General features: G+C 35.2%; 1 protein-coding gene across 2 annotated transcripts in view; it reads right to left on the reverse strand.

The window, feature by feature from the left end:
- Positions 1 to 12,391, reverse strand: part of PDLIM5 (PDZ and LIM domain 5) — a 215,966-nt gene that overhangs the window by 53,488 nt on the left and 150,087 nt on the right. Inside the window, exons 9-11 of one of the 2 annotated variants that reach the window (XM_079919693.1) lie at positions 10,413 to 10,550; positions 9,551 to 9,682; positions 548 to 735 (exon numbers count right to left, since the gene is read on the reverse strand). In XM_079919693.1, coding sequence (XP_079775819.1) covers positions 548 to 735; positions 9,551 to 9,682; positions 10,413 to 10,550 — 458 coding nt within the window. The remainder of the gene's footprint in view (positions 1 to 547; positions 736 to 9,550; positions 9,683 to 10,412; positions 10,551 to 12,391) is intronic. The other variant, XM_079919692.1, reaches the window with a different exon arrangement.

Below are 12,391 nucleotides of genomic sequence, written 5' to 3' on the forward strand. Positions count from 1 at the left end.
AAGAGAGGTACTTTTGTCCGATGACCATAACCTTCATTCAGGTTGGGAGAAGCATTTAGTCTCCTTCCACTTTGCAGATCAGAAAACTGAGGGTCAAGGTTAAGTGACTTTATTTAAAGCTCTTTATCTGTAGAAGTGAATGAAAACTCAGGTTTCCAGATGGAGCCCAAGGACAGGAAGTAAAAGAACTTTCTTCAATAATTGTTTGACGGCAGCAAGTGCTTCTGTTGTTATTTTGTATACGTGATGAAAACTAAAATGTATTTCCAGGGCTAACCTTCCAACAACATAGTTTGTTAATAAGACCCCAAATTTACAATGGAACCCATGCCTCCTGGGTAATCCAGGAAACCAGGCCACGCTCTCAATTCTATAGTTATAAATAGCAAGTGGCAACACACACAGAGAATGTTTATACTGTACCTAGTGCTGTACCTACTTTTCCCAGTCCTTTGTAAATCTTAGATCGTTGAGAATGGGTTTCCCAGAACACATTTTCATAATTATACTTAAAGGCAAAAAGCAAGAGATTTCTTGGGCGTAGTACCTGCTTGGTTGGGCCGTTGCCAGCTTGGTGACTTGATGCCACCGGTGGACCCTAGAGGCTTGAAGGCGGCAGCAGTGGTGAGCCCGGCCACCCCTGGTCTGGCCGAGCCTGGGCTTCCCGGCCCCTCAGGCGTGCTCCCAGCTGCAGCTGCGGCGGCGGCCAGTGGCTGAGAGGGCTCCTGGGCGCTGCTGGAGAGAAAAGAAGGAAACATTTCTGGTGATGCGCTAGCGATCTAACTTAGCAATGATTTGTTCTTTCCTCAATTTATTAAATCTCTAAGGAAAACAAAAATACATATATACACTACCAAACGTAAAATAGATAGCTAGTGGGAAGCAGCCGCATAGCACAGGGAGATCAGCTTGGTGCTTTGTGACCACCTAGAGGGGTGGGATAGGGAGGGTGGGATAGGGAGGGTGGGAGGGAGGGAGACGCAAGAGGGAGGGGATATGGGGATATATGTATATGTATAGCTCATTCACTTCGTTATACAGCAGAAACTAACACACCATTGTAAAGCAATTATACTCCAATAAAGATGTTAAAAAAAACACAACTAATTAATTAACTGATATTTTAAAAAGAAAAACTCTAATACCATGACTGAGGGGCTGCCTCTTTTAAAACAGAAAAAAAGAAAAAGGGAAGGAAAGGAGTCAGACTGCAGTTCTTTCAATGCTTTGGAAATTCTCTTTAAAAAGTTCTACCATGAGAAATGAGGCACTGAAAAACTTATACAGCCAATCCTTTTAAATAAGAAGCTAATTGCCTCTATCTCAACGTTTCAGAAGGGTCATCTACATTAAAACAATTAATTATTGGAGACTCCCTGATAATTTCTATGAAATGGCACAGATGCTGTTTTCCTCTTCTCCACATTCTTCTAGTATTTTATGAACCAAGCTTCCCTGACATCTTACCAGTCACTCTTTTCACTCACACACTCAGTCACTCATTCATGCAATAAGTACTTAAGCACCTACTATATTCCAGACATTGTGTTACACAGTGGTAAACAAAAGACAACATCCACCGCCTAACGCAACATCCAGTGTTCTGTGTTCAGGATTACAGGAAAACAAGAAACGAGTCTGCCACTGCCTTCTTTCAATCAGAGCTATTTGCTTAACAGGTGGAACAGGTGGTTCCAGTTTGATTTAGAAGATCATATGGCTTTTATTATCCCAGTCATTTGTTATTTATACTTATATATCATCATTTCAAAAAAAATTTTAGGTAGTTCAAATTATAAAATATGCTCTTTGGAATGATGCAATACTATAAGTTTCTCTCAGGTAAAGTATAATAATAGTAACAACAATGACAACAATAATGCATACATCCTACTAAGTTTTCAACAGAAATTTAGCTACCGCTTGCTAAAAATTCCATGCACAGAAACTCAATTCCTTCAATACCTGAAATCAACAGCTAGAGGAATAGGTCAATAAAGATAGGATATTATATAAATGACTTTAGTAAAATAAATAGCCTTAATTATACTGTTAGGTGGAAATTTCAATGCAATTTCAAATGCAATCGTGCCCACTATACTACCAAATGACCAAGATTACCTAATTTTCGCAATGCCTCTTGAACCCTGGGTAACACCTAACAGAGCAGGCCTGAGGCTGCCTATCCTTAGGAAGCCCCGCTGCAAGGCTGCCCTTTGACTGGCTTTTGGCAACTTGGCTGGTAAACAGTTCCCTATGGTCATATAAAAGTTTCTCCGAAAGATAAACGGTGCCGGGCTTCCCTGGTGGCGCAGTGGTTGAGAGTCCGCCTGCCGATGCAGGGGACACCGGTTCGTGCCCCGGTCCAGGAAGATCCCACATGCCGCGGAGCGGCTGGGCCCGTGAGCCATGGCCGCTGAGCCTGCGCGTCCGGAGCCTGTGCTATATATATATATATATATATATATATATATATATATATATATATATATATACACACATAAACAGTGGCTCATTGTGCCTAAACTATACCAACAATGTGGTTTATGATAAACCCCTGCTTTCCTTTTGAGAGTCTGGAGTTTGGGTATGAACAAGGCACAGCGTACCTACATGACAAGCCCCAATTAAATATGTCTTAGGTACTTAGTTTCTGAAGAGCCTCTCTGGTAGAGCACACTTTGCACGTCTTCTCATAACTCACTGCTCTAGGAATCCACACATCCTGTATGACCTCACTGGGACAGGACTTTTGGAAACCTGAGCCTCCTTTCTTCTGGACTTGGTCCTATGCACCTTTCTCCTTGCTGATTCTGCTTGGTACTCTTTCAGTGTAGTAACTCTCCGTCAGGAGCACTACGATGGACTGAGTTCTGTCAAGTCCTCTAGTGAGTCATCACACCTTGGGGTGGGTTCTGGGCACCTCTGACACTAAATAGTTTTGAAAAATTATATTAGAGCTATTTTAACTTTCTTGAAATACTGTTCCCTATTACTGTCCCCTCAAATTCAAGTGCAGTAGAGCCATCACCTTCTCCCAACATTTCTAATCAGTTTAATGAAAACCTCACATCTGCTTGATGTTAAAACATACTATACTATGAAAAAAATAAGCACTTTAATAATTTTTATCATAAATAAAAAGTGAAAGATGGTTTACTTAATGGTAGTGCTGAACACAATTCTCAGTAAAGATGACACACTAAATAATATTAATAGAAACAGGGTTTAAATGTTATAGGTCAGTTCTTATAAAAGATTTGTGAGGGACAGGTTATTTTACTTCTCTAAGCCTCAGTTACCTAAACTTTAAATGGGGATAATGCTTTGCTCATAAGAATTCCGGGGACTTAATTAAGATATTTATGTACAAAGTACTTAACCATACTCTAGGATACAGAATATGAGCTTAACATATGAAAAAGATAATTAATGTATTCAAATAATAAAGACTTATTTTCAATATTTTTACACATTACAAACAAATTATTTTTGAAAGTAACAGAGAAGTATAGACCATTTTAATTCTAGGGTTAATTACTCATGAGGATTTGAAAAACAAAAACAACTAATAATCCATATAGCCACAATTCTGAAAAGAGAATTCATGACCAAGCAATACTGGAATCTACAGATGAAACACAGAATCTGAAAATAATAATAAAACCCAAATCATCATTTAATGTGTAATAACCTGAAATCGTTAAAATTTAATTACAGGAGAGTTGCCAACTTACTTAGAAGAAAGTGACCAGGACGACAGGAAATCAATGCCAAGCCTAGTGAAGTCAGGTTGAGGGAAATGGTTAACTGGCCCATGGTATGAAAGAAACTCAGAAGAAGCATAAGACTAATGCTCAAATATCTGACATGTGGATTCACTCTATATGGCTATGCTCTCTCTGTTTGCTGAACGTTGAGTCAAATCTATGGTGAGATAGACGAGGTTCAATAAAAGGAAGTATTTCCTAATATGAAAAATCATCCAAAGGAAACACTTTCCATGAGAGGTTTGTTTCCAGAAGGCACTTCACAAAAGATGGAGATGCTGTCGACCAGATCCAACCATTTAGAGAGTAGAGGACTAAGTTACACGTCGGCCTGACATTTGAAGCCTTCTAAGATAGAGCTACAATCTCTCTGTTCAGTCATATCTCCTACCACTCTGCTACACAAACTATATTCTTGCCATAGCTCCTTTCTGTCCACAGCTCTACATCTCTGCCAGGCTCTACATGGAAGGTGCTCCCCCACTGTCCCTCTGCACCTGTCCAAACCTTATCCATAATTAGCAATAGGAGTAGTAGCACAATAATACCCATCATGCATTGTGCACTACGCTAAGCAATTAACATATTTTATTTAATCACTCAATCTCCTAGAAGTAAAGACACCCCTTGCTTCAATGCATGGCAGATATTAGCTGCATGGCATAAAGCTACATTTCAATTTGTAATAGCTACGGTTTTTCTTAATTAATAGTAACTTCTTTATGTATCTTGGCTCCTCTACTACATTATAAACTCTTTGAGGTTGGTGCATTTATTGTGACCTTGATATGTTACTTAAACTTGGTAAATTTCCTCATTTGTAAAATGAGGTTAAAATACTTTTAGGAACACTCCTGCACTGTTGGTAGGAATGTAAATTGGAGCAGCCACTACGGAGAACAGTATGGAGCCTCCTACAAACAGTTACCATATGACCCAGCAATCCCACTCCTGGGCATATATCTGGAAAAGACGAAAACTCTAAAGATACGTGCACCCCAATGTTCATAGCAGCACTATTTACAATAGCCAAGACACAGAAGACACCTACGTGTCCATCGACAGATGAATAGATAAAATAGGTGGCGTATACATACATACATACACACACGCACATTGGAATACTACTCAGCCATAAAAAGAATGAAATACTGCCATTTGTGGCAACATGGATGTACCTGGAGATTATCATGCTAAGTGAAGTAAGTCAGACAAAGAAATACAAATATATGATAACACTTATATGTGGAATCTAAAAAAAAGATGCAAATGAACTTATTTACAAAACAGAAACAGACTCACTGACTTAGAGAACGAACTTACAGTTACAATGGGGGATGTGTGTTGGGGGAGGGATAGATAGGGAGTTTGGGATTGACATGTACACACTGCTATATTTAAAAACAGATAACCAACAAGGACCTACTGCATAGCACAGGGAATGGTGCTCAATACTCTGTAATAACCTAAATGGGAAAAGAATTTGAAATAGAATAGATACATGTATTTGTATAACTGAATCACTTTGCTGTACACCTGAAACTACCACATTGTTAATCAACTGTACTCCAATATAAAATAAAAATTTTTAAAGAATGAAAAAATGCCATTTGCAGCAACAAAAATGGACCTAGAGATTATCATACTAAGTGAAGTAAGTCAGACAGAGAGGGGCAAATATCATATGCTATCACTCGTGTGGAATCTAAAAAAAAGTTGCAAATGAATTTATTTACAAAACAGAAATAGACTACACAGACATAGAAAACAAACTTATGGTTAACAAAGGGGAAAAGGGCAGGGGGGATAAATTAGGAGTTTGGGATTAACAGATACACACTACTACATATAAAATAAACAACTAGGACCTACTGTATGGCAGTAGAGATAATACATGTAACACATGTAAGGTATTGAGCACAGTGCTGAGCAGAGTATATGCTCAAGAAACGCTATTATCTTGTAATATCTAGCTAGGATATCCAGGAATAAATACATTCATCAAATAAACATCCTCCATCTGTACTAATAATTCTGCTTCTAAATGTAGTTTGTAGATAGTTCTGGTCCAGGATTTTGAGACCAGGCACAATCCTGCTTCCTCAATTTTAAATAACACAATATTTCTTAAAATTCCCATGGACTATAATTCATAAGCAAAAAAAGTTTTCATTTTTTTATTGTATCCTTTGTACATAGTCTTGTATATATTCTCTCCCAAAAGGCCTAAGATGTTTACATCTTAAACAGTACTCTTCAGATACAAAGAGTGTGCAGATTATAAAGAATTTATAAAAATCTAAGTTATAAGCAAGAAAGTTCTTCCATTTACATTTATATTCAGGATTGGTCAGTAAAGTTAATCTCTGGGGAAACAGAGCTCTATCAACTTAAAATATTTAATGTAGTAATGGGAAGATATTAGGTTTTATCTAGACAATCACATATTGGAATATATGATGTATAGGTCTCTAAATATCCCATGTCTTTTTTTCTAATTTTTAACTGTTAGCTACTATTTAAAGAAAATACATAAACATTAGGTATCGTATACTAAAGATTAAAAAATTAGTAAAGCCACTGGCTATGTAATTTTATATTTGGGAAGAAAATGTTATCAGTAATCACTAACAGCAAAATATTTCAAATTGATAACTAATTTATTAATATAATATGTCATGAATACTTAGATTGGTATCTTATTTCTGAAGTAATGACTCACATATATTTTTTCTAAATTTAAATTGTTTAAGGTATACCTAAATTCTAAACAAAATTAAAATGCTTTCTGAAAGATTCTAGTGAGGAAATCAGAGCAAATCCGTAAATACTGTTGGCTAATACCACAGAAGCTAACAATCAAATATGGTTATTTTCACTAGTCTGCCAAATAAACAAGCACTGAAATAAAATGTTAAATTAATATGACTTCCATCTCAAGAATACTAAAGATTCTGTTTCATATTCAAAAAACTGAAAATGGAGAAAAACATACTGACAGAGCAAAGGTTTCTTTTCAAAACTGAGCTAATGAGGACAAAAGAAAAACGAAGAGAAGTTAACTTTCAGTGTCAGCAACCTGATTTATCTTGAGTTTACATTCTTTTCCCACATTTGTTTAACTATTACAACAAATCAATTTCAGCTGCAGATTGGGAACAGTTGGAAAGTTCAAGTCTATTTTCAAAGGAAAATCTGTTCAAAGAATAATCTGGAGGTAACTTTTATTCTAATTACACATTTAAATGTTTTTTAAAAAGCCAGCTGTACATTGCAAGTTTAATTATCAGTGTTTAAACTACATAGTTTTTAGCTAAACTTTTACAAAAATTGATATACATAGATTCTGTAGTAGTAGAAAAGGAGTATTTTTGGAAGGTCATAATTATAAACAACTTTTAATTTCAATAGAATTCTCCTGTCAGAACTCTATGAAAGGACCTAGATGTATAGAGCAGTCATGAGTCTCCTTTGTTCCAGAATCCTATTTACAAGAAAATTTTTTGTATTTTCCTAAGCAAAATTCTTTAAGTTAGACGTTTTGTATCAAAATTCAACATGTTAAATATACTATAATAGAAAGGCACAATTCTGGTATTATACTACACTTTATTATAATTTTATTTTAAAGATTACTGTTATACAAAAGCAAACATCAGGGATAAAATACCTCTGACATTAACCCAACTGCTCTTTTGGTACTCCTCTCACTGAAGTGGCAAGGTCTCCTCAGGAAACCCTGCACTGCAGCTTTGCAGAATGCCAACTAGCTTACCTTGTTGAGAACCATTTTCCTTTCCCAAATATCGAAACATATTTAGTTTGTGCCTATTGCTGTTAATAAAAAGTAATGTAAATGACTACTAACACTTCCTCTAGAAGTGGGTGCATGGATATTCAGTTAGTCCATAAGTACAGGCATACCTTTTTTTCAAAAACAAAAAGTTTATTTAAACAATAAGACACCTGACTTGAAGGAAAAACTATCTAGGATTCATTTCTTTTAGAGTAAATTTTCCTGCTTACAGATTGCCTTACATGTAACAACTACATACAAAAAAGTTATAAAACTGTCCTCAGTTTTACAATGATAAATGAAAAGCATTAAAATTCTCCAATCAAACAAGGTATGCCAGGATTTTTATGTTGTTCTTTTTCTGTTAAAACAGGGAGAACAAAATAACTTACTGGAATATAAAGCGAAAAGCTGAATGAGCATGGTACTAATGGAGAAAGGGAGTATTTTCTCATAATCAGCATCTTTCCCCATCCCATCTCCATTTAATGTCAATCAATGCTTAGAGCATTCCATTAGGTTCTCAAAGGAACCTTTTATTCCAAGGGTAGTTAGTAACCTGTCTTTGTACAGACTTAGCCCTGACAATGTAATATTTCTGCTCATTTAACAATCACAATTCCACAAGTATAAAATAATTTCGGGTATATTTTTTCTTGGAGCAAAATGTACAATGACCTCTTGTACATTTTGCTGTTTGTCCCCCTGATTTAATCTCCCTTAAAAGTAATCTAGAATTATACAGGGACACCTCATTTTATTGCACTTTACTGTGCTTTGCACACATTGCAGTTTTTTTTTTAACAACTTGAAGGTTTGTGGCAACCCTGCAACAAGCAAGTCTATTGGCATCATTTTTCCAAAAGCATTTGCTGCTAACTTAGTGTCTCTATGCCATAATTTGGTAATCCTTACAATATTTCAAACTTTTTCATTATTATTACATTTGTTAATGGTGATTGGTGATCAGTGATCTTTCATGTTACTACTGCAAAAAGATTATGACTCACTGAAGGCTCAGATGATGGTTAGCATTTTTAAGCAATAAAGTATTTTTAAATTAAGATATATACATTAACTTTAGACATAATGCTATTGCACACTTAACAGAATACAATATAGTGTGAACATAACTTTTATATAAATGTACTGGGAAACCAAAAAATTTGTGACTCACTTTATTGCATTATTTACCTTATTGCAATGGTTTGGAACCAAACCCGTAATATCTCCGAGGTATGCTTGTAATTAAGTATAATGAGAATATCCATAACAGTGGGTAGGACACAAACCCATGATCAACAGGCAGCCTGTGTCATATCATGCTTTTACGAATTATAGTCATAGTTGTACCCTCTGTCATTAATTTTATGTTTTGTCAGAAATAATACAGTCATTTCATTAAGATTATACCTTTAGTAAATACTTAAGATATTTTTATTTTTATGGTATACCTAATAATTTTAGCATAATTGTTAAGTTTAGGAGAAAAATTCATTTTTGTGTTTCAGTATTTCCCAGATATGGAGAAAATTAAGTTGTTTGCCCACATAAAACCTTCATATCTACGAGCTATAAGATAGTAGCCAATCAAAACCAATTATTTTATTATTCTTTTTCATTTTTTCAAAAGGTATAAAGGTATGTTTTATTAAACATTTAACTCTTCTCATATAGCAACATCCATGCAATAAAAAACAGGGTTCTACTCTAAGTTAAATACTTGTACTATTACTCGTAATTTCATACCAAATATCAAATGTGCTAACAAAAGATGTCACAAAGGATTAAAAGGCAAGTTAATAATCATACAAAATAACATGCTTGTGCATTATCACTGCATTGAAATTACAGTTAATTTAAAACTGGACACAAATGAGCTCTAGGATTTTCTCATCTGGGCTGTTAATATGACACTTCAGCGTTAGAGAAAGCAGTACCTTCCACAGCAAACCACCCCTTGTGACATCCGCTCTCCCAGTACCTGGTTTTCTTAACATGGACAGAGCCAGTTGATTTCCTCGAGGGCTGGAGATACGAAAAAGCTAAAGGCTTGGAAACAGGGCTGATGCAAAGTGCATCCAGGAGTGAGTGATATTTTTCAGGACTGGAGAGCCTGGTGAGCATTCAGAAAGAGTTTTAAGTTGAAAAATCACACTACCAAGTGAAGAAAGTATGTAGTTTTTACAGTTTATGATTTGAAACATTTCCAGAGAAAGAGAGAGACAGGGACAGAGACAGAGAGAACAAAGAAGTGGAAAGAGGACGAAGAGAAAAGTCTATTATGTTATTCTACTCATTAATACAGAATTGATTAAATTTTCACCAAAACTGATCAAGGCAATCTTTTGGAAAGCATTTAAAGCTATGAAGACTACTATAACTTATGTAAAAACAAAACCCCACAACAATAAAAAGGTTTTTACTATTTTTATAGGAGAAAGGGATATTAGAATAGTTAGGCTTTAGATCAACCTCAAACATAACCAGTTAGTGGGAGAAGGTAAAACCAACAGAAACTTAAAATACCTATTTATAATGGATTGTGTTTCAGATATAAAGATTAAAAATGATAATAAGGCAAACAAAATGCAACAATCCACACAACTGAGAAATATCACAGATAAATGGTGGTAATGAAAAGAGATAAAAGGATAATTTAAAGAAAAATCAGTAATAAACACTGTGGGATATATCCGCAACCTAGAAAAAATGTCCCCAATACAATGAAGATCTCACAGTAGGGCTGTGACTATTTCAAATGGGTAAGTTTTCTCGGAGGTGAGTTGTAAGACAGTGAAAAGTGCCGGGTTCACATGAGACGCACATTGTACATGTAGTTCTACCTGGTTTTTGCAGCAAGAACAGCAGACACAGTAGCGGCTGCGCTGCTCAGAACGGCAGCACTATATCTAGCAGGAGAAGACAAGGTAGGCAAGTTTCGAGACCCTTCCAAAGAACTTGTCGCCACATTTCTTGTGGAGCTGCTTAAATTGATCAGTAGAGAAAGAAAAACAGAGGAGAAGAACAAAAAGGAAAGTGAGAAGAGGTAGCATAATAAAGATAAGATAGCAGCCATGCTATATTAATATTTAGATTTTATAAAGGTGTGACATGTCACAAGTGTAAAAGGAGCTTGGGTCCTTTATTTTCTGTTGCTAGGATTTCTCTCAGAAATTCAAATCTGATACATAATCCTCTGTAAAACTGATGTTCTGAACATACAAACTTTCTTTGAATGTTTTTAAGTTCACTGTCTCTAATCCTATTTATAATGAAATCAGTATAACAACACACATTTGAAGACTGATTTGTCAACAACTAAGTAGAAACTGAATCCAAACATGAAGTGTGAATTTCTGTAAGCAGAGAAAGGAAGGTTATGTTAATTTTTTCAAAAAAGTCTCTACATAAAGAGTTTTACCTTAGAGATGATATACACCCAGAGCCTCACATTTTAATGAGACTTGTGTTTTCAAGAGAAGCAGGTACAACCAGCTGCCTATTCAAAAGCAGCAATATGTATTAATATGGACAAGAAATAACTTTAAAATACTGAGAGTAAAACTATTTGGGGATGGCAAGCACCTTTGTAAAATAAACAGTAATTACAGTGAATATGACTAAAAGATCACCTTCTCTGCGGACACGCTGCATTTCTATTTTCAGTTAGCCCTGTAAAGATTCAAAAATGCTGGTATGAAATTTTATCTTCAGAATTCTTATTACTTAAAATAATAATTAGTTTCCTTTGGTCTTTTAGAAAAGGTCGTACACCTAGACAGGACTTAACACTCCATCATTAGGACTGTAATGATTTTCAAGTCTGGTTATCAAATTGGAATTTGAGAATTTCTTTTTTATTAAGTAAAAAGAAAGTCTAAAATGCATGGGGTGAAATCTGTGTCTCCTTCATTTATGAGTGCAACTTCTTAATGAACATCCTCACTACACTACGATCACCTTTTCCAAAATTTGGTGACAATGGCCACCTCCAAAACAAAGTAATTATGTACCAAACTCAACCCAGGCTAATGAGAGCTCAGATGTCTAAAACTGTGAGGGTTGACATAAGTCTCTTCTCCCTGTCAGAAGAATCTGATAATCCATTATTCCTAGTTCCACTGGCTACAATTTTACAAACCATTAGAAGACAAATTTAAAAAACAGTGGCAAGCCATTAAATATATATATATATAATATATATATTACATATATAATATATATTATATATATACACACACACACAGAATTAAGTATAATTTTTTGTTAAGTCTATAATTTAACTGAACTCTATGGCTATGTTTTAACTGTTGTGAATGGCTAGAAGATAAAGAATGGGGGCTGAGAAAGAGAAAAGAAAGATGTTATCAGTGGCAGAGCAGGGGAATATGAGTGTCATGCCAAGTGGAAGAATAAAGTTATCAGTGACACAACTTTGAGTTTCTCAATTACTCTGCATCTTTGAGGCAATGGCTACTATTTGAGGGAAGTAATGGTGAATAATAACGAGAAACTGAAGTCTATAAAAAAGTCAGCTAAAAAAATAAATCAGCTAAATTATCCTTCTTCTGTAAAAAGAAAAGGAAACTAATGAATTTCTTTTATCATATTGTATCACAAATAATAATATAAAAAGACTCAGTATCAGCAGAGTCCAGAAAAATCTCACAAGAAGAATTAACCAGAATACCTTTAGAATATCTGGGCAACTGGAACACATAATCTCTATCACTCTTTTTTTAGAGGGGAATGCTCTAATTCAGTAAAGCAGACTTATGTCAAACTTAAGGAAGCTGACTTTCCAAATCACAGTGAATAAACA

Source organism: Stenella coeruleoalba (genome assembly GCF_951394435.1).
Source record: "Stenella coeruleoalba genome assembly, chromosome: 4".
Classification (NCBI taxonomy): Eukaryota; Metazoa; Chordata; class Mammalia; order Artiodactyla; family Delphinidae; genus Stenella; species Stenella coeruleoalba.